Source organism: Stigmatopora nigra, chromosome 11 (genome assembly GCF_051989575.1).
Source record: "Stigmatopora nigra isolate UIUO_SnigA chromosome 11, RoL_Snig_1.1, whole genome shotgun sequence".
Classification (NCBI taxonomy): Eukaryota; Metazoa; Chordata; class Actinopteri; order Syngnathiformes; family Syngnathidae; genus Stigmatopora; species Stigmatopora nigra.
The window spans coordinates 9073542-9096287 of NC_135518.1; the positions used below are offsets into that span (position 1 = coordinate 9073542).

A 22746-nucleotide genomic window follows, 5' to 3' on the forward strand; every position below is an offset into this window, starting at 1 on the left:
GATGAGTACTGAAATAAGACTTATACACGCATATGTACTGCATTTCAAAAGGGTATTGTAATTTAAAACTAGATTATTCCACAAATTGAACCTGTTTAGTAATTTAAAACCAACTGTATTCAAAAGTATTGTAAAAGACTCACATTAGAAAACTTTTTTTTTATTTGAAAATATGCAAAATACCTGAAATATCAGACTATAAGGCTGCCACAAAATTAGTGGAGTGGACTGAAGTTGGTCATTCTTACTGGCACAATTTCCATTTATATGAAATAGAACATAACACGTTCAACAGCTGCTGCAAAAATGACAAAAATGAAAGTAGAATAGAGAATACAAATGAGCTACCAATGACAAATGGCCAATGTAAAAAGTCTACAGTCTACACCTTTAGGCTGAATGGGAGATGTTTCCACCACTATTTTCTTTATTAAAATTCAGTTGACCTGGTCATCAATTTTATTAATTCTCCTGCGGACCTCCCCCAGGGCTTCTTCACCCTCTGCTCCATCTGAGAGTTGAGACAAGGCTGGGCCCACTTTTGATTCAACTTCACTGCCCCTCTCGGAATGCAAAGTATGCAAGAACTGTTCAGTGGGCCGTTTCCAAGACTGTCGAGTGGCAATCCAAAAGATGAGTGCTCCAAAAATCACAAGGAGGACTCCCAGAGTGTTCACAAATATTGCCTGTGGTGGTAGATCCTTATATTTTGGGTCAGTACTCCTACAATGAGAAAGATAGGTTATTTTCAGCATTTCTGCAAAACTTGATCAAGTATCTTTTTTTGTACTTACAAGCTGAATATGAGTTTCTCAGTGATGCCCATGAGCGCCGTGGCTAGAACTGAACCAAAGAGGAGAAGGCCACCGTAGGTATGAATGGGCATAAAGGCTGCTCTCCAGGATACAGGAGTGAATGGCATCAAATACACGCCAACCCCCAAAACAAGCTGCATAAAACCGTAAGCACTCTTCAATTATATATGAAAAATAAAGTTTCCACACTGGGTAAATAGGTATTAGCCCTAATTTTAGAGAACTTCAATGCACCCAAATAATAATCAGACATCGTGCACAGTACTATGGCTAAATTACAAACTGCCATAATTGGCATTAAAAAAATGCAATGTATTTACTTGTAGAGCGTACAGTAATACAGCTGTCAAGCCCAGCCAGCTGTGTAAACTGTACATGTTGGGGATTCCGGCATCGTTGTGGAAGTCGAAAACAGCCACCGTAGCCACAACAGCAGAAATAAAGGCCAACAAGTTTAAGGTGGCATGGAGAAACTTCATGGTAAGTTTACTGTACTTCCAGCTCCATGGCAGTCTGTACACGATGATGGCTGCAAGAGAAACAGCTATTATGTATAAGCATGTCAAATAATCTGAACCACTAAAACATGGAATTATTTTAGTAAAAGATTAAAAGGACACTTGTTGAGCACATTTAAAATAAGATACAACTAATATTTAATGATATTCAGTTGCAAGCAATGCTTCAGATTTGTTGGAAAGCGTTCATGGGTCAAAGAAGGTGTAACAAATGGATGCGATTTCATCATTTGAGCTCTTTTACCACTTAACACGTTTAAAAACAATGCAGTGTTGCGCACGTCTTGTACTTTGAGCGACATTTCAAGTCGCGTTTCTCAGCCACGCCCATATCTGCAATAGCCTGACCACAAATACGCAACGTCAGAATGAATGGCGCGTGCAACAACATTAACATCGAATCGGATGCATTCTTGAGTTCCAGTAAAAAATAACAAAAGCTCCAAACTCACCCAGACCCTGCAGAAAGATAAACCCGCAGATGTTCAAGAGCGGATGCCAGTTAAATTCTGCCAGTTTTCCGTCCCAGGCCAGACCCCCTTGATAGTAAAGAACCCATCTTATAACGAATACGATTGCAATAAAGCCCACAATGCCGGCAGAGGACAAAATGAGAAGAAACTCTTTATAATTGTCCATGATCGCCCCCTTTCTAGAACGAGACTGTCGTGGAGTGGGAGCTGGATGAGGAAGACGATGATGAAGGGTCACATTCTGTTTAGGACAGGCTTGAGGTCACGTGAGGTTGGGGCGTTTTGTAACTTGGCTGCTGGCAAAAGTCCAATAAATTAAAACAAATTTTAAAAAAGGACTAACACATGCCTCATATAACGAATGAGACATAAAAGCCAGGAAATGTTCCACCAAAACAGCATAGACTGACTCACTCAAATGTTGCAAAACCATGGGAGTTTCTCTTATAATAATTAACCTTGAAAAAATACCTAACATTTTTTTGGCCACCTACTTTATGCCAACACTTATCTAAGCACATTGACTGTATGAAGAAGCAAATTATAATATTTGTTTTGCAAGCGAATCCCACTTCCACATGACTATTTGTCACAGAAAGCATTGACGTCTATAGCAAAAATAAATTGATTGCGACAATGTTTCATTTAATAGAAAAACATCATAAATGAACTTACACACTTTACAAAATAACATATTTAAATTAAAGAAGAAAAAGCAGCTCCTCTTCACTTTTCTACAGGATTTTAAGCTTGTAAACATAGCAGCAGTGTTTGGTTCTCTTTTGTTCAATATGAACCATTGTGTCCTTGTCGAAAGCCAGGTCATGTCGGTTTGTCTAAAAACCAAAGATAAACATTCACCTCAGTATATTGTCAGACACGCACATCATGTGTACAAACTCACCTCATCCCATGTTTCCAAAAGATTGACAGTCTTTAGTAACTGTCCAGTCTGGTTATCATGTAGTTGTACCTGAGCTCTTCCCTCTTCATCTGCACCGTTGGTCACCACCACTGCCAAAAGGTCCAGCTCATCCTCATAAATAACCATACGGAAAGTCTGAAACATTATTATAATTTTTAAATTTTCACTATGGTTCATTTCCTGGTCACACGAGAGAAAAGCACAGATCAAAACATATTGGATGCATTCACAAAACTACTTAGATAATACATTTATATTTTTCCTACTGACAAACAATAATTCTGGCTCAGTCAAACCGGCTTATGTGGCTCCGAGGCTAATAGATTAGTCTTGTGACTGAAAGAGTAAAGTGCACCACATTTGTAGTGTAGTAGTTATGTGAATACAAAACATTTACATACAGAAACTAACACTGGCCTGAAATACAAGTACATACACTGCAAAAAAATGCAATATTTTGCCCTCATTAGCTAATATGTACCTTCAGATCAGGATCATCATCAAGCTGTTGGGCTCTTCTTCTCACTGTGCGTCCTGAAAGAGTGACCATGACTTGCGAGGTCTCCTGCAATAAAAACATAACATTTTTAATATCATGGAAGACAAAACCCCATTTTTTTAGACTTACATTGTTGTTGCGAGGAATTTCCATTGAGAAATCGTTCACTACCTTCGATGGCAATTCACTGTTCAACTCACCCAAGATTTTTAGAATGCTAGAAGAGGTGGAGAAATGTGTTTACTGACAACTGATGTTTTTTTTAATATTTACACTTGTGGGGGATGATACAGATATACCTAATGTTGAAACATTTTTACTTTGTTATAGTACTCACTTAATGGTGCTGGGCCCCGCATGAACAATTCTTCCCGATTCATCAGGATGGAAGAAAATAAAATCAGTTTCTAGAGAGTAGCACTTCATGTTCTGTATCCCATTTATGGCCTAAAACAAAACAAAAATAACTTTAGTTGGGACAAGTAATGAAGTGTGAAGACAAGACAACATAATCATAGGAGACAAATGAACAAAAGAGTGCAAAGAGGACTAAAATTGTCAAAACAACCTGCCATCCCTACACTTAGGTTGTCACATTTAAGACATAAATAACAGAGAAACTAGTATTTTTTTACACTACATGATCATTGTCTCATAAATGCAAATTTTCATTCTGTTAAGCATTTGTCAGTCATACCATAGTATTGTCTTTGAGGGAGGAGATGTGGTGACTCCCTTCGTGACATTTTTTTGGTGGTGTGTGAATATAATGCCAAGGAAATCCTCCAATCTGCACACCATTGTTAGAACAGGGTACTTCAAAAAGCACAGGGGGGCAATCTAACCATTCAGAGTAAAATAACAAAGACTGTGTCATAAAAATATCTCTTTATTTGTAGTTATAAGGTGAAATAAAACCTTTATCAAAGGTACCTGTAATCTGGATATTTACCGGGATTCCAAACGGAGCTTCTCCCACTGTTTTTCCACCAAGAAGTGAACTTTTTTTTCCGAGCGTTACTTTTTCCACCAGGTACTACAAAAGAAACTGTTTGTTGAAATAATATGGATAACCAACTAAAAATAGTTTCTTAAAAGATCCAAAAGGTCAGTAGTATAGAAAAATGGGTCATTATGACAACCGTGTCAAACTTTGAAGCCAAAATACACACCTTTTGCAGAATATGCTCGATGCTAAACAGCTTCACTGACTTGCGGTAAGACACAGCCAGGACACCTTGAGATACAATGACATCAGTAATGCCATTGCCGAAAACCTGCAGGATTTAAATACATATCTTCAAACCAGACCTGCTATAGTCGAATTATGTGACAAGAACACATATACAAACCTGTTTGTTGATTTCCATCATACCCACAACTTGTAAAGGAAAAACTTGAAATATGACCAGATGCAACAATGTGCTCTGTGTAACGCCAGCCTGGCAAAATTTGGAAATAAAATAATTATTTAGTCAAATTATCATCACTGAGTACTTTCTGTTATTATGCTTTTGCTGTTCATTGAGATATGGCGCCTGTTTAACCTTGTACTATTTGAAAATAACAATAACTGTAAGTAATGAAGTTATACAACTTTCAAACCAAACTACATGAGATGCAGAAGCGTTTATAATATTTGGCCTTGTGAAATGTCAAAAACATCGTTATGGAATTAACTCTTTCTCACCTGTGATGCTATGGGTGTGTCATTATTTTGAACAGATTTTACATACAAAATCTCTTGAGGAAGATCCCAGCATAAATGCCTACAAAAATATAATATTATATTTAAAAAAAAGGAAAAAGAAAATATTACTACATAATTCTGAACACTTTCCATTTACCTGAATTTGTGTTTTGAAGAGAGGAAAACTCTCTCCAGTTCCTGTCCTGTTATATCCGATAAGCGATACAACCAATTATTGGCAGTCAAAACTAAAATGCTGGACTTCTGATCAGAAGGAGACGCCAATGTGTTTTCCTGCCAACAACACATTTTTGACTGTTTCAGCAAATATATGTAGGTACATTTTGTTTTAATAACGTCATGTTTTTGGCATTACTTACTAGTGGGCTCTGACACATCAAGGTATCTTCAAACTTATCCAGTTTAGATCGTTTGGGCAATTCGTAGAGCACGTGAGGGTCAGAATGTACACTGAAAGGTTCAATTTGTGATTTTCATTCATCATGACATGTCTGTGTTTTGTTTTTGAAAATGTCAAAAATCTCTTTAGGTGAATCGTCTGCAGATATGTATCGTATTAGGAATAATGTATTCAATAACCAAAAGATATTGATTTGTACTCACCAGCTGTAACACTTCAGGTAATTTTCTAGATAGATTTTATTATTTCCATACATTATTGGGGATTTTGATGTCATGTTAGTCCCGTAATAGAAATTCCGATTATCCTGAATTACAGTCATAGATAAAAGTTAGTTCAAACTAAAGAGAAAACCCATCTACTTCTAACTGCTATGAAGTTTTCCATTACCTGTAAAATGAGTCTTCTTAGAATCTTCATATTGAATCTAGTTAGCGTCCCGACATCCGTGATACCTCTGCATCTCCAGCACAGCATTTCAGTAGCATTTCTGTTCCTTTTCCTCGAGTAAAGTGCCATCGTTTGATGGCGATTCTCTCAACCTGTTAAGAGCCCAATCAGAAAAATAAATGACAATTGAATGGCATGTTAAATTACAAGTATTAAAGTTTACAGTACAGTACAGTATTTGTATATACTGTGTGTATGTATGTGTGTGTGTGTGTGTGTGTGTGTGTGTGTATATATATATATATATATATATATATATATATATATATATATATATATATATATATATATATATATATATATATATATATATATATATATATATATATATATATATATATATATATATATATATATATATATATATATATATATATATATATATATATATATATATATATATATATATATATATATATATATATATATATATGTTTTTTTTTTCATATATATATATTTTCATATATATAATTATATATATATATTCATATATATAATTATATATTTTTTTCTCTTTAATCCCCCTTCAGGAGTCATGTTTATCATTCTGTGTATTTTACACTGCTCTGTAACGTGCACGGTGTTAAATAAGGTATTGTTGGGGGAAAAAATAAAAAGACAAGCGATCATGTGCGCATATGCGAAAGCTAAAGCTCAAGGGGTCCGCACCAGCCATCAAGACGGGTGATTATGTTTTGTTTTCTGCTAGATCGTTTATAATACATTTTCTACGCAGGACTGCGGGGATTAAAGTACACTTGTAGGAAATCAAATGTCAACAATAACATGTGCATCGTTAGTATTTCAGAATCAAGAGTTGAGCGCACTCACTGGGCTATTTAGAAGAATATTAGAAACACAGTATAAAAAAGGTAACAACACTATATTGCTGTATAACTACATCATCAGTTTGCTTGTATTACCGTAGTAGCGTTTGATTTAAATTATATATAAATATATTTTACTGAACCTTTCCGGTCTTGCTTCGGAAGTAGGTCTCCCTTACGTCAAGACAGTTTCTCCTGACTACTGACACCAAGAGGAAAGACATGTACTAGCATAAATAAAAATGCTTCACTGAATGGCAAGAGCAAAGGTATGGATCTACACTTGCACAAATACATTACGAATATATGTGATATATTATTTTGTATATTTATTGTATATAATTTTATGCCTAAAATAACATTGTAATACTTTGTAATTTGTTATGTCCCACAATTCCCAATGTTCAAATATTACATGAACAAATATTTTGGTGAAAATAGGTTATGCATGCATTCCGGAGGCTTTGTGGAGCCAGACAAGGAGAAGTCTTCATCAGAGTGTCTACAAGATGGAAGAGTACGGAAAGCAGGCCCACAGCTCCATTGGGTTCAAGAATTCTGACCAATCCTGATGACATCTATAAGCATAATATGTGGTCAGTCATTTAATGGGCCCACATGATCCAGTCTCCTAAAAATTCTATATTTTCTAGATCAGGGATGCTCACACTATTTTGCTCCAAGATCTACTTTTCAATGAGCCATCCACTTAATTATTACACAAGTGTAATTGTTGACCAACTTTGAAATCCATACAATGTATTTTTCCATGTTTTTGCTCTTAATGTTTAGGGATCACGTGCAGTGGACAGAGGAGGAAGAAAAAAATGCGCGGCTGAAAGCTCTCCAAAACTCTGAAGTGCAAATTCCATTAAGAGAACAAGGCAAGGGATCAGTTTAATAGTCATGTCAAAAACTGAAAATGACTAAACTACTGCCATTTCACATCTGGAAAGGAATCTTCAATAGTTCTAATGTTAAAACTCAAAACATTCAAATGTTTTGGTAAAATATGCTTAATGTCTTGTCCACAGGCAAATTTGATACGGAAGCTGTCCAGTACTGGGATAGGTTTTATGAGATATACAAGGGTACATTTTTCAAAGATCGCAAGTGGCTGCTTTCGGAATTCCCAGAACTACTTCCGAGTAGTAGTGTATTCGGTGGGGAGATGGATACCAGACATGTGCAACAGGACAGCAATACACACTTTGACTGCAATGCAAATCATCAGCACGTGTGTGAAGAAGCACTAATGGAAACAAATGAAGTTTTGCCATATCCTTACCCTGGACAGCATGCCTCTTTCAGAATACTTGAGGTTTTTAACTAAAATTTGTCCTAACATGTGACTATATTGATCATCACTATTAAATGTGCAGCATTCATACTGTATCTCTTTACAGATTGGATGCGGAGTTGGCAACAGTGTATTTCCTATTATTAGTAGTATCAAGTAAGTGTTGTGTATAAATATGCTACATTATAAATTGCTTTACCATGGTCTTATGTGCCTTTTGTTCACAGGGAAAACGGTGCATTTTTATACTGTTGTGACTTCTCCTCTTCTGCTATTAAGCTGTTGAAGGTAAGAATTATGTTCGGTAATACCTTTGGTACCTTGTGTTTATTAAGACATACATGCCAACAGTTTGTGACATGCTCGTAGAAAGACAAGTGGATTACATTTTGGTTTGATTTCAATATCATGGATTTTTTTCCCCTCCTACAGAACAACCCCAACTATGACCATTCTGTATGCCATGGGTTCGTGCATGACATTTGTGAAGAAAAGGGCTGCCTTCCTTTTCCTCGTCAGAGTCTGGATGTTATTCTGGCAGTTTTTGTACTTTCCTCAATTCATCCAGACAGGTGAGTTAAGGCCACTCGTTTTTATACAATACATTTTTGCACATCAACAATACAACAGTTAGTTGTTGTTGTTTTAGCCACACATTTTTTATCCATAAATGCACCACGGTGAATAAATTCTAGATACTGTTTGTGGTCAATAGAGTCAAAGTTGATGTAAATGAAATTTCATCTACAGGGTGCAAGAGGTTGTCAAAAGGCTCTCCTCCTATCTGAAGTTTGGTGGGATTTTCCTCTTTCGTGATTATGGCAGATATGACCTATCACAGCTCAGGTTTAAGAAGGGTAAGTCACAATGGATTTATTGTCTCAAATGAAAGCATGTTCCAAGTTTTCTATTGTTTTTGTTTTTAAAATGTGTATAGTCTCTGGCACGTTAATTTTGAAAGTGTGTGTCATATTTGGACGGTGTCTAATAATAATGATCTATTTTCAATCAGGTCAGTGTTTGTCAGACCATTTCTACGTGCGAGGGGATGGAACCTGTGTATATTTTTTCACAAATGGTATGTAAGGAACTGCACTAAATTGCTTGCTAAATATTTTTTGTTACCATGATTTAATGCACCACTCTTGTTTTGCCATATCATCTTTACAGAAGAAGTTCATAATATATTTTCCAATGCTGGATTGAAAAAAGTTCAGAATCTGGAGGATCGAAGACTTCAAGTTAATAGAGGAAAGAAAGTGTCAATGCACCGGGTGTGGATGCAGAGCAAATATAGGAAACCCTTTCCATGCTCACCCTGTTAAATAAAAACACCATTATGCATTTTTTAAATTGCTAATATGTCATTTCAAACTCTTGCTTTTGTCATATTGTACTTTTGATATTAAATATCTCAAATAAATGTTGTGTTGTTATTTTTAAGTGAAGTACAAATCCCATATAATTTAAAAGCAGTAGTACGTATCAGGAATAACAGCAAATACTTTTTTAAAGTCCACAAGTATAAAGATATTTTTATTTAATTGCAAACTCCCACGTGAACTTGCCATTATTGACCAGCCCTCCCAGTAAAGAAAGATGAGCATCCACGGGCTGGCCTCCCATCTTGAACAAATTGGACGCCTATCAGTGTCAATGGCAACACATAACCAGTCCATTCGCAAAAAGGAAATTAGTTAAATAAAATAATATACACTACCAATAAACACCATAGAACATTTCATTTTCACATATTGCATTGAGTATTCATACGCACGTTAATGTTTTTACTCTAGCAATTCAACAAATTCCATTGTTATGTGTAATTGCACAAATGTCGCTTGTGAAATAAAGTATCTTTTTAAGGAGAGGGGGGTGAGATGAAACAAAAAGCACGAAGGTTTTTTTGTTTGTTTTTTTGCACACGATGCGTGACGTTGCCTTCCTCTTGAGGACGGAGAGAGGGAGCCCACGACACACAAGTATATACACACATTATACACGCATGTCAAGAGGTCTATACTACATTAACCAAGTTAGAATTAGCACCCATCGCCGGCATCTTTGGCCCTAATCGCGACTACTAATTCCCCCGCCGGTGCGCGAGGGGATGTGCCGGCCTCGAGGCGTCAACTCCACGGCAGAAAAGTAGCTTGATGAGTGTCCAAAGTAGTGGAAGTTTGGAGGGGCCGCCATCTTTGGTCCCAGCTCTCCACGTCCTCAACACGGACCGTGTTTTCACCAACACACCACGGCGGTGCTGAAGGCCTTTTGAGGTATTTTGAAACGTTTGGGGCGCTTTTAAATACATCGTCTGATCGCATTTGCGTGCAGATCGGGAAGGAGAATAGTAGCGAGACGAGGCTTAAAACGCGTAGTCGTGAATGTGAGCAGAAACGTCTGCTCCAAAGTCCATTGAGGCTCTTTGGCTACTAGCTAGCAACACCAAAGCATCGTCTGTTCAAGTGATCCGGGTTGTGGTTGTTACATTTAAAATAAATGCACGCATAGCATCGACTAGCATTAACGAGTAGGAAAGGTCGCGATTGTTGCGGATGCACTACCCATGATAAGCATGCACCTTTAGCATGAGCAACTTGACGATGTTGGCAGAAAAAAACGAGGCTGCAAATGTAAGGACAAAGCAATGCCTGCTCATAGATTTATCAGCAGTTGGCATGCTTGTGTATAGGTGTGCATCCACCATTGTGTGCCGAATGTCGTGTCACAACATGACGTCTTCCATCACTTTGCACCATGTCCCTGTGTTTAACATTAAATGCAGCGAATGCTTTTCGCTAAATGTTTAAAATGCTCGAAAATCGGATGGATTTGGAGTAATTCAGCCTTAGGTGACCTTTTTTCTCTTTAGCAATCGCCCCTGCCTGCGAAGCTACGAAATGACACCATTTTAAGTTCGGAGTGGACACATTTGGCCTTTACATCCTCCTTTACTTGCAACCCTCTTTTCCTGTAAATGTTGATGGGCATTGTGGGCAGGGGGATATAGAAATCTGTTTCATAAAGATGGAGAGCGAGTGAACAAGGACATTTGTTGAAAGTTATTTGTACTACTCGCTCATTGCAATGAACCTTGTTGGAAAGGGGCCATTAGTTAATGCCAGTGCTTTTTAAGACTTTCTCAAGTGTCTCTGCCATAAACAGGTGGCCAGTGTGCTGAGCAGCATGGAGTTAAAATGACATTCGCTAGAAAGGCCTGTAAGGGTTCAACCACTAGTTCTAGCAGGGGCTTAAATATAGATAATTCTAGCACGCCGAGACCTTCGGGGAAAACCTTTTTTATACAAGCACATAGCTATCTTGTAGTATTAATGTCAGAATGGTTTGTCGCGTGTCTTCATTTAGAGAGGCCAGTCCAAAAATGACGTCTTTGTCCATGCCACATCCATAGTATTTTAATTGATACAAATGATCACCCTCACAAGACAACTTGGCAGTCTTATGGACCTTAGAGCAGCAATCTTCATCTTATGAAAGGTATTTAAATACAAGCATCGACTTTGGTACATGAGGCCTTGTGTGCGAGACATCAACATTTCAGGCCATGACTCAAGCAGGTTTAATGGCCCTTTCGTTCCTGCCTATTTTTTGCTACCGCACCAATATTCAAAGACAACTTGGCCTATATATTTCTATTCATGGGTACATCTCTGCTTCGTCTCTTGCGTCGCTACTGTCCAGTTTAATCCACAGATACAAAATGGTTGCATCATTATCGCACAGGTTTACTGAAGCTGCAGAGATGCTGGCTCGCGCCCTGGGAGCTCACACAGTAGCCTAATAAGAATTAATTATTCATCCTTGACTTGCTGTCGAAACATTAGTCCTGGACCTTACTTGACATTTGTGCTTGTCAGCGCGACTTATTTTATACACCTTGCAGCAGTGACCAGAGTAAATGGAACGAAAAAACAAGCTCGACTGATTAGGGTTGCTTTTATCAAATGACGACTGTGGTCTGTTTTTGGCTCCTGTCCTTCAGGACTCCAATAAAATAATATTCTTGCGTCACCCGGATGAGCTGTCAATTGTTGCTAATGTTCACAGGTGCCATGGAGGAGCTGAACAGCCTGGACCCCCGCAGACAGGAGCTGCTGGAGGCACGTTTTATGGGAGGGGTCAGCGGCAGCACTGGAGGCAGCACTGGTAGCACAAGCGGAGGAACCAAAGTGAGTGCTCAATATTGTCTTCTAATTCAAGTAAATAAATGACTGTTCTTTAGTAATGATGAAGAATCTGAATGACAATTTTATTTTTTTCTTCTAGGGTTTGACCAATAACGAATGTTCAAACCACAGTTTTGGAAGCTTGGGATCGTCAAGCGACAAGGAATCAGAGGTACATTTTTCAGTTTTACTTCAGTTTTCAAACTGCCCAAAGAGAGGGGTACCCAAACCCAGCTTGCTGAGCAAGTCAGTAAACTCTGTTAAATGAGTTTCTCCACCATTATGTTTGGAAGACATAGTTTAGCCAACATGTATTGGCATTCCTTTCAAAACCGACATCTTGTGGTTTCGACTTATACGTGTTGAAACTTCCTCCTGATCAAGCCAATGTACACTCCCTTAACTTGTAGTGAACCCATTGACAGTGAGGAACAATACAATTAAGCGTATTAAAACATGTTTGAGGTTCAAATGTAAAATGGGCGCCTCTGACAGTGTATTGAGGCAGTTTTGGTTTCATCTTGTGGTCATGCAATTGATATTTAGAATATTTTTTCTCAAGGAATTTGTTCATGATTATGGGGCATGAAGATGAGTTCAAGTTATGTAAATAGAGCTTGTGCACTGTTATTTCTTTAGTCTAATGTCTATTTGGCTCTAACTTTTTAGGGTTCAGATGTAAAAAGAGGAGGTTCACCAGCTTACTCGGTAAGTTTTGAGTGATGAAAGGCAATATTTTGTCTCTTTGGAAATTTGCCGAGTGAACTGAATTTCCACCACAAGTTGATTAACAGCATCCCTTCCCAGTGGGAAACTAAAAATACATACCATTTGCTAAGGAAAGTGTCACTAATTGTCCTGAAGCTTTATTAAGTATAAAAGAGTCCTGGTTTAAAGCAGCACAGTCATTTCTCATGTTGACAAGCCATTGTGAAGTTGTGTAAAGACTCTACAAGTATTAAGACTGATCAAGTGTGACAACAGTCTATATGCAGCACTAATTTAGAATGTCTCACGATTGTTTGCTTTAAGGAATGAACTGACATTGAATTTGTCTTTTTCAGACTCCAGAGAAGAAACAGTCCGAAACACCTCGAGGCCGAAAAAGAAAACCTGACCTTCAATCAGAGAGTAGCCAAGGCATGTATCTTTTGCTCATTCTATTTTATGGAAAAAATAAATACATTTAACACTTTCTTTTTTTTCCCTGCTTAGGGAAAACAGCTGTGCGAGGCCCTAAAATAAGTGATTATTTTGATGTAAGTTTTTTTTTCCAATCAACAATTGCTTTAAAAATAAGAAAGAAGCAAGTTGCTCAAATATAATGGATGTAAAGCAGATCTGTTATTCCCAAATGTTGTCGATGATGACATTTGTATAGTTCTTATCCAGCTTTTTTTTTCTTCCTCTTTTCAGTTCCAAGGAGGTAACGGGTCCAGCCCAGTGAGAGGCCTGCCTCCAGTTATTCGTTCCCCTCAGAATTCTCACTCGCACTCCGCTCAGGGCTCTGCTGTGAGTTGTGTTCAAAGTGGTTGGTTTGCATTTTTATTTGGAGTTTGGCTTTCCCAACACAAGTGCTATCTCTTCAGTTGCAGGGTAGACAAAATAGCTCATCTCCCACCAGTCTGTCCTTTGGTGACCACATGGCACATCCAAAACAACTGGCGGCGAAATTTGTCCAAGTAAGGGACTCTTTGTCCCTCATATTACTTTTTGGTTGTATAATGTTCATTTTTATATAACGCTATCACCCTTTTCCAATCAGACTGACCTCACAGTGTTGAAACTGGCTGCCCTTGAAAGCACTAAGAATCAAGACCTTGAGAAGAAGGAGGGAAGAATAGATGATTTGTTACGGGTAAGCCGCCACCCATTTGGCAGTTGTTTTTTTTAAATACTTGAAACGGAACATTTATTTGACAGAATATTTTTATCTTGCCAGGCCAACTGTGATCTCAGGAGACAGATAGATGAACAACAAAAATTACTTGAAAAATACAAGGAACGCTTGAATAAGTGCATAACCATGAGCAAGAAACTACTCATTGAAAAGGTAGTCATCAAAGCATTTTTATACAAATCGATTGTTTTTTGTTGTTGTTGTTATTTTTAAACACTTATTTTTTTCTAACCTTCATTTGTTTTGGCTCGGCAGAGCAACCAAGAGAAGCAGGCCTGTCGTGAGAAAAGCATGCAGGATCGACTCCGTTTGGGCCATTTCACCACCGTGAGACACGGAGCATCGTTCACTGAACAGTGGACAGACGGCTACGCCTTCCAGAATCTCGTCAAGTGAGATAGAATGTTGTTTTCATTTATTTGATTACAATGTAACACAAAATACTCTATCTGCTCTTGTCCAGTCAAATTTTATGTGCAAGAATACATGTTTTGCAAATGTTAGTCGTTTTCAACCAAACCGTTCTTTCCCATCCAGACAGCAGGAATCGATCAACCAACAAAGGGAGGACATCGAGAGGCAAAGAAAACTACTAGCTAAGAGGAAACCACCGTCATCCAACAACTCACAAGCACCCGCCACAAATTCTGAGCCAAAGCAACGTAAAACCAAGGCAGTAAATGGAGCAGAAAGTGATCCTTTCTTAAAACCCAGCCTGCCACAACTGTAAGTCAACATTGTGATTATTACATGGCCATAATATACAAATCATCATAACTTTGGTCCTAACTGGATAACAAATTTGCTATTTGGCCAATATGGACAAAGAGAGAAAATGGCAATATTTATATCATTCGACGCCCTTTAAATATCTCCAATTGCCAGTGCAATACGCCTTTTAATCTAATTAAAATGTTACTTTCTTGTTTCTTTGAAGGCTAACACTAGCTGAGTACCACGAACAGGAGGAGATCTTCAAACTACGACTCGGACACCTTAAAAAGGTTTGTCACTGGGGGACCATGTACTGAAATAGTAAATAAGAGTAATAAGCAGCAAACCAATAGCTTCAATCTCAACACAGACAATCCTGTACCAAGCCATTCATTAATAGTCAACATAGCTCACCAGCTGTGGACAAGTAGGGTTTTTTTTTGTAGGCCCTGCTCCTTGTAGTAAACACTTGAGTTTTTTGGTGTTTGTGCACTTGAATCTTTTATAGGAAGAAGCTGAGATCCAGGCAGAGCTGGAGCGCCTTGAGCGGGTGCGGAACCTTCACATTCGGGAACTGAAGAGAATAAATAATGAAGATAGCTCACAGTGAGTGAGAGTCATTCTCTAGTGGATTCAACATGATGATATTTACTGAGGAAACTTTTAAATCACTGAGACTTATGGATGAAATGTGTTTGGCACTATATAAATGCTGTAGAGCAGGGGTCACCAACTGGGTCAGTCACACTGATGTTTACATGGGCATTGTGAATAGTAACATAACTATTTTCTCTGCTTAATTTTTTTCTAATTATTTTTATCGCAGATTTAAAGATCACCCTACGTTGAATGAAAGATATCTGCTTTTGCACCTTCTTGGGAGAGGAGGATTTAGTGAAGTTTATAAGGTAAGCTGTTCAAGTTATGGAAATGTTATTTGTTACATAATAAATGGTCCCTCTGTGCTGTGTGAAATGCAGGCTTTTGACTTAATTGAGCAAAGATATGCCGCTGTAAAAATCCACCAACTCAACAAAAACTGGAGGGATGAGAAAAAGGAAAATTACCACAAGTAAGTGGAATACATGCAACGCGTCGCCAGAAATATTTGCCTTAAGCGTGAGTCTTCTAAAATATGGCTTCTTCCATACAGGCACGCATGTCGAGAGTACAGAATACACAAGGAGCTGGACCATCCCCGAATCGTGAAACTTTATGACTACTTCTCACTGGACACAGACACGTTAGTCACCTCATGAATTCCTAATATTGCTGCTGAAATGGCACTAATGTTTGGCTTTGTGGTTAGATTTGGCATTTTGCTCTGCTGTCTCGTTTGACAGGTTTTGCACTGTTATGGAGTACTGCGATGGAAACGACTTAGACTTCTATTTGAAGCAGCACAAGCTCATGTCGGAGAAGGAGGCTCGATCCATTGTCATGCAAATTGTGAACGCGCTAAAATACCTAAACGACATCAAACCCCCTATCATCCATTATGATCTTAAGCCAGGTACGTTTCTTTTTTGGGAGTTTAGAACGCCAAATCTATCGGTCGGTCAACTGCTGTAAAAGACTGCAAAAGCTTTTAAGTGGTAAAAGAAAGCTTATGTAGTTATTTTATACCTAACTTCTTTAGGTAACATTTTGTTGGTGGACGGGATAGCCTGTGGCGAAATCAAAATCACCGACTTTGGTCTGTCCAAAATCATGGATGATGACAACTATGGTGTAGATGGGATGGACCTGACGTCACAGGGTGCAGGGACATATTGGTGAGAGGAGAAGTCCAATGGGAATGCAAACCTGTCTAATAAATGGCTGGAAAGACTAATAAGCCATTTGTGATTGAATTTGATTTTAGGTACTTGCCCCCTGAATGTTTTGTGGTTGGGAAAGAGCCTCCAAAGATATCTAACAAGGTGGATGTGTGGTCTGTTGGCGTTATATTTTTCCAGTGTCTTTATGGAAGGAAGGTGAGGAATCAAATGCAGTTTTACAATGCTTTGCTTTAGTGTTTTTTAAACTTTCACCTGACCATTGAAAATGTTATCCTTCTCAGCCATTTGGCCACAATCAGTCACAACAGGACATCCTTCAGGAGAACACTATTCTCAAAGCTACCGACGTCCAGTTCCCCGTGAAACCTGTTTCCAGTAATGAGGCAAAGGTACAAACAAAATATTTGTGCAAAAAGGCTTACAACATTTCATGTCATTAGACCAGCAATGCTAAATTTCAGACATTATGCAATCTCTCCTAAATAATGTGCATCTACTTCATGCTTGGCTAAAAACATCAACTCTACAATATTTCCCAAAAATGGCATGTCAAAAACAGTTGGGAAGAAATAAATTATTTGGGATTTTGTAGGAGATCATGTCAAGCAAAACTTGGATTTTTAGAAAAAAATATTTTCTAATTAAAGAAAACCAATTGAACTTGTTTATATTCCCAACTCTTTTCAATTGTGTGCCACAAGAAGTTAGTCGCATGACTTGCTTATGTGTTGGAGAAAGATTTCAAAACAGGTCATCCATTAAAAGTGTTTATGAGGAAGCAATTATGAATGAATTGGCGTACATAATAAAATAGCTCAAACACAGTGGCCCTGAGACAAAAATGAATTTTGACATCCCTCCTTTTCCCTTTCTAGGCCTTTATTAGGCGCTGCCTGGCATACAGGAAAGAGGACCGGATTGGTGTTCAGCAGATGGGAAGTGACCCCTACCTGCTCCCTCACATACGAAGATCTAGCTCCTCTGGAAATCTTCAGATGAATGCAGCTGGCTCAGGACCGGCCTCCTCCAGCATCATCTCATACTGACAGCTCGATACTGTGACACACAGCCTGACCAAGCACGCGACGAGCCCCCCAACCCGAGGGCGTCGGCAAACGAGCAGCAGGAGGTAACTGCCCGGTCTTCTCGGACTTAGTCAACAAGATGGACTGTAAAGGAATGTTTTTGGAATAAATATAAGAAAGACACGGGCAAGTCAGCCGCTTTGAGGAGACGACAAAAGCACTGAAACAACAGACTCCGTACCTTGAAGAAAATGTGAGTGGATACTGATCAAATGGGGATTATGGATAGAGGCCTGAGAGGAGACCGGGCACCCTGCTGGCAATTACGGTTTAAATTTGAGCTACTCGAAGTAAATTTACTCTTAAAGTTACAAAGAGAAATTTGAAAGAAAAAAAAAAAGAAAAATCACTGCTGATTTGGTTTATTTTGTTCCCATACATGTTAGCCTTTAGTTTGTTTGCCATGAGAATGTAACGTGTAGCATACAAGGGGCATCTAGTGTCACGTAGGCCGGGGAAGCTTTCTGTACTTCCGTTTCATGCACAAAGTAACCAAATGTAGAATTGTGGCATCAAATCCTATGCAGGAATATTAATACAGATAACTTGAAAAAGTATATTCTGTACAGTTTGTCTTTGAATTTCGAAATGCAGCAGTAACATGTACAAAGCGTTACATTGTCCTTGTTAAAAAATAATGAGGAAAAAAAAAACCCTTTTTGGGTGGCATAATTACGCTGCTTCTGTTGCTCTTATTTTCACGAGGGCTGTATATTTCTCTTCGGGTACAAATTGTATAGTTCTAAGAGTGGATAATAAAGGACAGGAATTGTTTTTCCCGCAATTGAACAATGACGACTGCAGCGGCTAGCTTCATTTCACTTCTATCCATCCATCACTCATCACTTTCAGCATAGTGACATCTCGTGGCATTGTCAGAATTGCACTAACAGTCGAACAAAGAAAAAACAAAGCTGCATAATTATTATTTAATTCTAGACAGCAATGTGTTATTTTACAATTATTAAAAAAAAATCCAAAATGTGCATATGTATTTGAACACTTAAAAGAAAATCTGCATTACCCACATAAAACCCTCAAAGCCCCATTAGTGTGAACATTTACTTTATATAACCTTTTTTCACACAGTTATTGAGCGTGATGTGTCAACAGACAATGAGCTTTTTATTGTCTCAGAGCCGATTGTCAATGATGGAGTTGGGCTGACCATTTGGACAACGGTGGAGAGAGATGCTTCATCTTGTGTGACGTCACTGGTTGCGCCAGTGCCCTGGGGAGAATGTTCCGATGAGGAAGAGGAGGCTGCGACGGATTGCTTCGGATGGAGGTGATCTGGAGGCGTGCAAAAAGTTAAGCTCATTTAGAACCGTGACCTTTAACCGACCTTTGTCTATCATAATAATAACCACTTTTACCAGTGGCATCCAAGCTAGGGTTACCAAAAATAAAACCACACCCATTCATCTAAGAACAATCACTGTCCACGTTCAAATTTTATATATACTATAAAGTATATAAATCAGATTCATTGACACTCCACATAGCTTTACATTTGCTCCAAGTACCACAAGATGGCAGCAAAACCCTTTTCCAATTAACAAGACAATGGTCAAACTCAGTTTGATTCGTGGGCCACATCAATACCAACTAGATCTCATGTTGGACAGGCCCAAAAAGTTAACATTGACGGCGCTAGTTGCCCAATCTATTTTGACTGGCAGGGCTGACTGAACCTTCGTTCATTGGCTACAAAGTGTCCGTCTGGGTGAGGGTTAGCAGGCCACTTCTGGCCCACGGGCCACACGTTTGACACCACTGTTCAATTTTGGTTTTGAACACATTGCCCCAGACAGTCGATCTGTCTTGCCACGTTTATTCCACAATCGGGAATATTGATAAATATTTTTTGGGGCGTACCTGTTTGAACACTGGTAAGGTCATGTGACATATCTGTCTTTTCAGTTCCAGATGATATAATGGCAGGAACAGTCGGAACAACAGCAGTGAGAATTACCTGCTGATGGAAACAGAACCATCACAGTAAATTATTACTTGGACCCCCTTTAAGATGGGTATACTACTACCTCATTTTCCTGATTCTTGTTCTTAGAGAAAGGCATTGAGGGCACCCTGTGCAGATAACCATATCCAATCCCACAGCCTAGACTGAAGAGGCAAAAATCAGGCCTCATCATTCACATGGAAGAAGATGGTTTCCATGGTGACTGGCATACCTGCCTGCTCCCCCCCAAAAACGATTGGGCCAGACGTTCACCTCTCGGCAGTCGGCCGTGTCGCTGTTGTAGACGTAGAGCTTCAGCAGCTTCCCTTCATGGTCGTTGATGAGTTTAAAGAGATTGTTGTTCTGCTTGCAGAGAAGAAATTGCATCTGAGCCTCTTAAAAAGGAGAGTGTGTCCACACTAGCTTGGGTCTGTTACCTTTTCTAGGAACGTTTCAGCTCCTACGATGTAATCGGTGTTGGACTGGAGGCCGGCCTGGCCCGCGGGTGAGTTTGGCTCAACATCCTGAATAACCCCCACCATCCCAAAAAAAAAAAAAAGACATTGTAATTTTTTTGAACAAATAAACACAAATTGGACTCACCAGAACGTGCCAAACATTTTCTCTGGCCCCTTGAAAGTTGGTGAAACGGATGCTGATTCCCAGCAGTCCTCGGCCCCCCCAAACAGTGCTGGGTGTCACTGTGGTCTCCCTCACACCCAGCGTCCTGCTACTATACAAAATAAGTTTGGTGGGTTTGTCCACATTCCTCTCCAGTGCATCTTTTAGGGTGTCGTTGTCTTGGCTCTGTCACATTAAAACATGTGCATGACATTCAATTCAGTCGATTGGCAATGATAGATGACCGTTGCATTAAAGGTGGGAGGGGTGGCAGTGAGTCAACTTACCAGTCTCGTGTCACAAATTGCTATGATGAAATCAAAGAAGGGCTCCAGTCCTGCCCAATAACCTGGAGAATTCTGCTGCACCTGCAAAATGATGACAAAAATTGATTTCAATTAATTTATGTGACAAATATTAAATACTATAAATGTTTTTCTGAAAGCAGGATTATTGTAAAATTATATGCACAAGTGCTCTATAGAGTTTTGGTACTGGCTGCATGAGCAATGAGCCCTGCCATCCTTCCCAGTTGAAACAGATTGGACGTCTGTTGCCATCAATCCCACTGGGAGATGAGCATTCCCAGTTTGAAGTAATGGCAAGCAATGAGTTAAATGGACACGTGTACATTTGTACACCATCATTCATTCCAAATAGTCACCACACCGGTTATTCTTGAACAATCGTGTTTGCAACGTATTAAAACTCAAAACTACTAACCTGGAAGCAAGTGTGTATATATAGTATTACTATCGTGGACAAATAAACAACAACTATGTTTTCCAAGTGTTAAAACAAAAGGGGGCGTAGGTCGCAGGGGAAAAATAAATCAAAACTTATTGATCGGGGTGAAGAATATCAAAAGGGGTAATTTGAATTTGATTTACTTTCAGTTGGATTTCGAACTTACTTTGAGGACGTGGTAGCCTTGAGTTCCTCCACCCGGTACCTGGACGCTTGCGAACCCCCCCATGGGTTCGGGAGGACGAGATCTGCCCACGCTGGCTGGTGTGGATTCGACGGCAGAACGAGTGCGGCTGCGTTCATGTGCACGTCAAACGTGTGGGATTCCTCGTTGATCACCACTTCCGCCGCAATGATGACCTCCCCAAGGCGTGAGGAGCTTTCCCCTCCTCTGCATCTTGTCAGACAGGATTTGCTTCCAGTTGCAATTGTGTCAGGTAAATCCACACCAAAGCACCCACTTATATAAAGGCAAATCATTTCTTTTATGTGACTGGCTTTTTTAACAGCATTAGATTCCTGACTAAATGTCAAAGATTTTTCATTGCCTTCTTGGGTGTATTGTGCAAAAGAAGTGGCAACATCATTCAAGCCCCAAAGTGAGAAATATACTTCATTTGGTGACAGTTTCTCTTTCAACAAGCCAATGAATAAAAGCTGGCTCTCAGCAGAAGCTTGCTGACACCTCAGAACTTTGTAATTGTGTTCTAAAAAGCGCACACAAATTTATTGCCTGGTCTACAAAGAGTTGAAACTTCTGCAAAACATTCCATCTTGATCTAGTACAGGTGGAGTATATATCCCTTTTAACTTATTTGCAAAGCCAACTCGAGCTGTTAACCAATGGCTGCCTTATTTAAAAAAAGAGCATTCTTGATTGCAACCTTTTGACTCAATAGTGCAAGATGGCAAACATGTGGCTCTCAAGCCACATGTGACTCTTCTTATCATATTTTACATATACTGTGTCTCTTTGCCTCATTTCTCTAATTTTATTCTTTAAGAATACACAATGAGTATAATGACTATTAATGGCGTTTTGGGGAGGGCATTTTTTATTTGATCAGAAACTAAGAACTAAAATATGTTAAAGTAACAATATATATTACAATTGAGAAGGACATGATAAATAGGCATGTGATAACATAAAGGTTTTTCAGAAAATTATAGCCTTAAAAAAAATATATAAAAGATTTATTGCACTGAAGTATCAGTGGCGGGCCTAGCCAAACTATGAAAAACGTGCAATTTATAGTCTGGAAAATACAATATGTGAACTATTCATCTCCAGCTTGACTTTTAGTCAATAAGAGGAAGCGATTTTAGACAAATGTAAGCCATCACAATTACCTATCAAAGTCACAAGCCTGGAGGTTTTCCCACTTGATGTAACTATCACTTATTCGTTGTTTGGCTCGAAGCGGATGCGGAAAAAAAAACAGCTTTTCGTGAAAAGCGGTTGCTTTGAGGCACAGAAACAGCTCCAGCTTGTATTCTACGCATGTGTGTCTATGTGTGCTAATATGAATGATGTATAGAAGGGTGAAGGGTTACTGAGCAGCCTGCAGTCATTGTCATCATTATCAGCATTTCATTAGATAATGAGGTCATTATTCCCACTGGTGGGAATTGATTTGCATCATAGATGTCTGTGAGGGGGGTTAGGTTTGTGTAACCCTACAGGTCCAGGGTTCAAATCCAGGTCGGTCCACCTAGATGGAGTTGGCATGATCTGTCCGGGCCTGCGTGGGTTTTCTCTGGGTACTCCAGTTTCCTCACCGTTTACAAAAACATGCATGGTGGGCTGATTGGACACTGTAAATTGCTCCT

General features: G+C 39.0%; 5 protein-coding genes across 12 annotated transcripts; 2 read left to right on the forward strand and 3 right to left on the reverse strand.

Moving 5' to 3' along the window:
* Nucleotides 1-144: 144 nt before the first annotated feature.
* On the reverse strand, nucleotides 145-2137 carry cybrd1 (cytochrome b reductase 1). Of its 2 annotated transcripts, XM_077727488.1 has the most exons (5): nucleotides 1786-2137; nucleotides 1136-1344; nucleotides 795-949; nucleotides 389-723; nucleotides 145-295 (listed from the first exon to the last, which is right to left on the reverse strand). In XM_077727488.1, the coding sequence occupies exons 1-4, from the start codon at nucleotides 1970-1972 to the stop codon at nucleotides 438-440; spliced, it is 837 nt and encodes a 278-aa protein (XP_077583614.1). In that variant the 5' UTR covers nucleotides 1973-2137; the 3' UTR covers nucleotides 145-295; nucleotides 389-437. The 2 variants fall into 2 exon arrangements, with proteins under 2 accessions (XP_077583614.1, XP_077583613.1); XM_077727487.1 differs by having other exon boundaries at nucleotides 145-723; nucleotides 1786-2136.
* A 293-nt stretch (nucleotides 2138-2430) lies between these two features.
* On the reverse strand, nucleotides 2431-6825 carry dcaf17 (ddb1 and cul4 associated factor 17). Its single transcript, XM_077727889.1, has 15 exons — nucleotides 6761-6825; nucleotides 5732-5893; nucleotides 5545-5648; nucleotides 5301-5391; nucleotides 5078-5214; nucleotides 4921-4999; nucleotides 4583-4672; nucleotides 4403-4507; nucleotides 4164-4266; nucleotides 3928-4070; nucleotides 3568-3677; nucleotides 3360-3447; nucleotides 3213-3296; nucleotides 2711-2866; nucleotides 2431-2642 (listed from the first exon to the last, which is right to left on the reverse strand). Exons 2-15 carry the CDS (start codon nucleotides 5858-5860, stop codon nucleotides 2541-2543), a joined length of 1521 nt encoding a protein of 506 aa, XP_077584015.1. The 5' UTR covers nucleotides 5861-5893; nucleotides 6761-6825; the 3' UTR covers nucleotides 2431-2540.
* mettl8 (methyltransferase 8, methylcytidine) lies at nucleotides 6410-9328 on the forward strand. 6 transcript variants are annotated; one of them, XM_077727893.1, is made up of 12 exons: nucleotides 6410-6475; nucleotides 6592-6663; nucleotides 6787-6887; nucleotides 7060-7214; nucleotides 7411-7502; nucleotides 7653-7939; nucleotides 8025-8074; nucleotides 8146-8206; nucleotides 8351-8490; nucleotides 8669-8775; nucleotides 8931-8996; nucleotides 9089-9326. In XM_077727893.1, the coding sequence occupies exons 3-12, from the start codon at nucleotides 6873-6875 to the stop codon at nucleotides 9241-9243; spliced, it is 1128 nt and encodes a 375-aa protein (XP_077584019.1). In that variant the 5' UTR covers nucleotides 6410-6475; nucleotides 6592-6663; nucleotides 6787-6872; the 3' UTR covers nucleotides 9244-9326. The 6 variants fall into 6 exon arrangements, with proteins under 6 accessions (XP_077584019.1, XP_077584017.1, XP_077584018.1 ...); XM_077727891.1 differs by having other exon boundaries at nucleotides 6412-6475; nucleotides 6784-6887; XM_077727892.1 differs by having other exon boundaries at nucleotides 6420-6475; nucleotides 6600-6663; nucleotides 6784-6887.
* A 535-nt stretch (nucleotides 9329-9863) lies between these two features.
* On the forward strand, nucleotides 9864-18380 carry tlk1a (tousled-like kinase 1a). Of its 2 annotated transcripts, XM_077727921.1 has the most exons (22): nucleotides 9864-10194; nucleotides 11987-12108; nucleotides 12206-12277; nucleotides 12775-12813; nucleotides 13170-13245; nucleotides 13321-13364; nucleotides 13522-13617; nucleotides 13695-13787; nucleotides 13871-13963; nucleotides 14048-14158; nucleotides 14261-14397; nucleotides 14543-14731; nucleotides 14943-15009; nucleotides 15228-15325; nucleotides 15546-15627; nucleotides 15700-15791; nucleotides 15873-15962; nucleotides 16063-16232; nucleotides 16359-16494; nucleotides 16584-16695; nucleotides 16782-16889; nucleotides 17376-18380. In XM_077727921.1, the coding sequence occupies exons 2-22, from the start codon at nucleotides 11992-11994 to the stop codon at nucleotides 17544-17546; spliced, it is 2193 nt and encodes a 730-aa protein (XP_077584047.1). In that variant the 5' UTR covers nucleotides 9864-10194; nucleotides 11987-11991; the 3' UTR covers nucleotides 17547-18380. The 2 variants fall into 2 exon arrangements, with proteins under 2 accessions (XP_077584047.1, XP_077584049.1); XM_077727923.1 differs by lacking the exon at nucleotides 12775-12813.
* On the reverse strand, nucleotides 17932-21303 carry LOC144204131 (Golgi reassembly-stacking protein 2-like). The gene is made up of 8 exons (XM_077727924.1): nucleotides 21083-21303; nucleotides 20457-20537; nucleotides 20152-20355; nucleotides 19986-20072; nucleotides 19781-19911; nucleotides 19631-19712; nucleotides 19464-19563; nucleotides 17932-18878 (listed from the first exon to the last, which is right to left on the reverse strand). Exons 1-8 carry the CDS (start codon nucleotides 21143-21145, stop codon nucleotides 18667-18669), a joined length of 960 nt encoding a protein of 319 aa, XP_077584050.1. The 5' UTR covers nucleotides 21146-21303; the 3' UTR covers nucleotides 17932-18666.
* Nucleotides 21304-22746: the final 1443 nt, after the last annotated feature.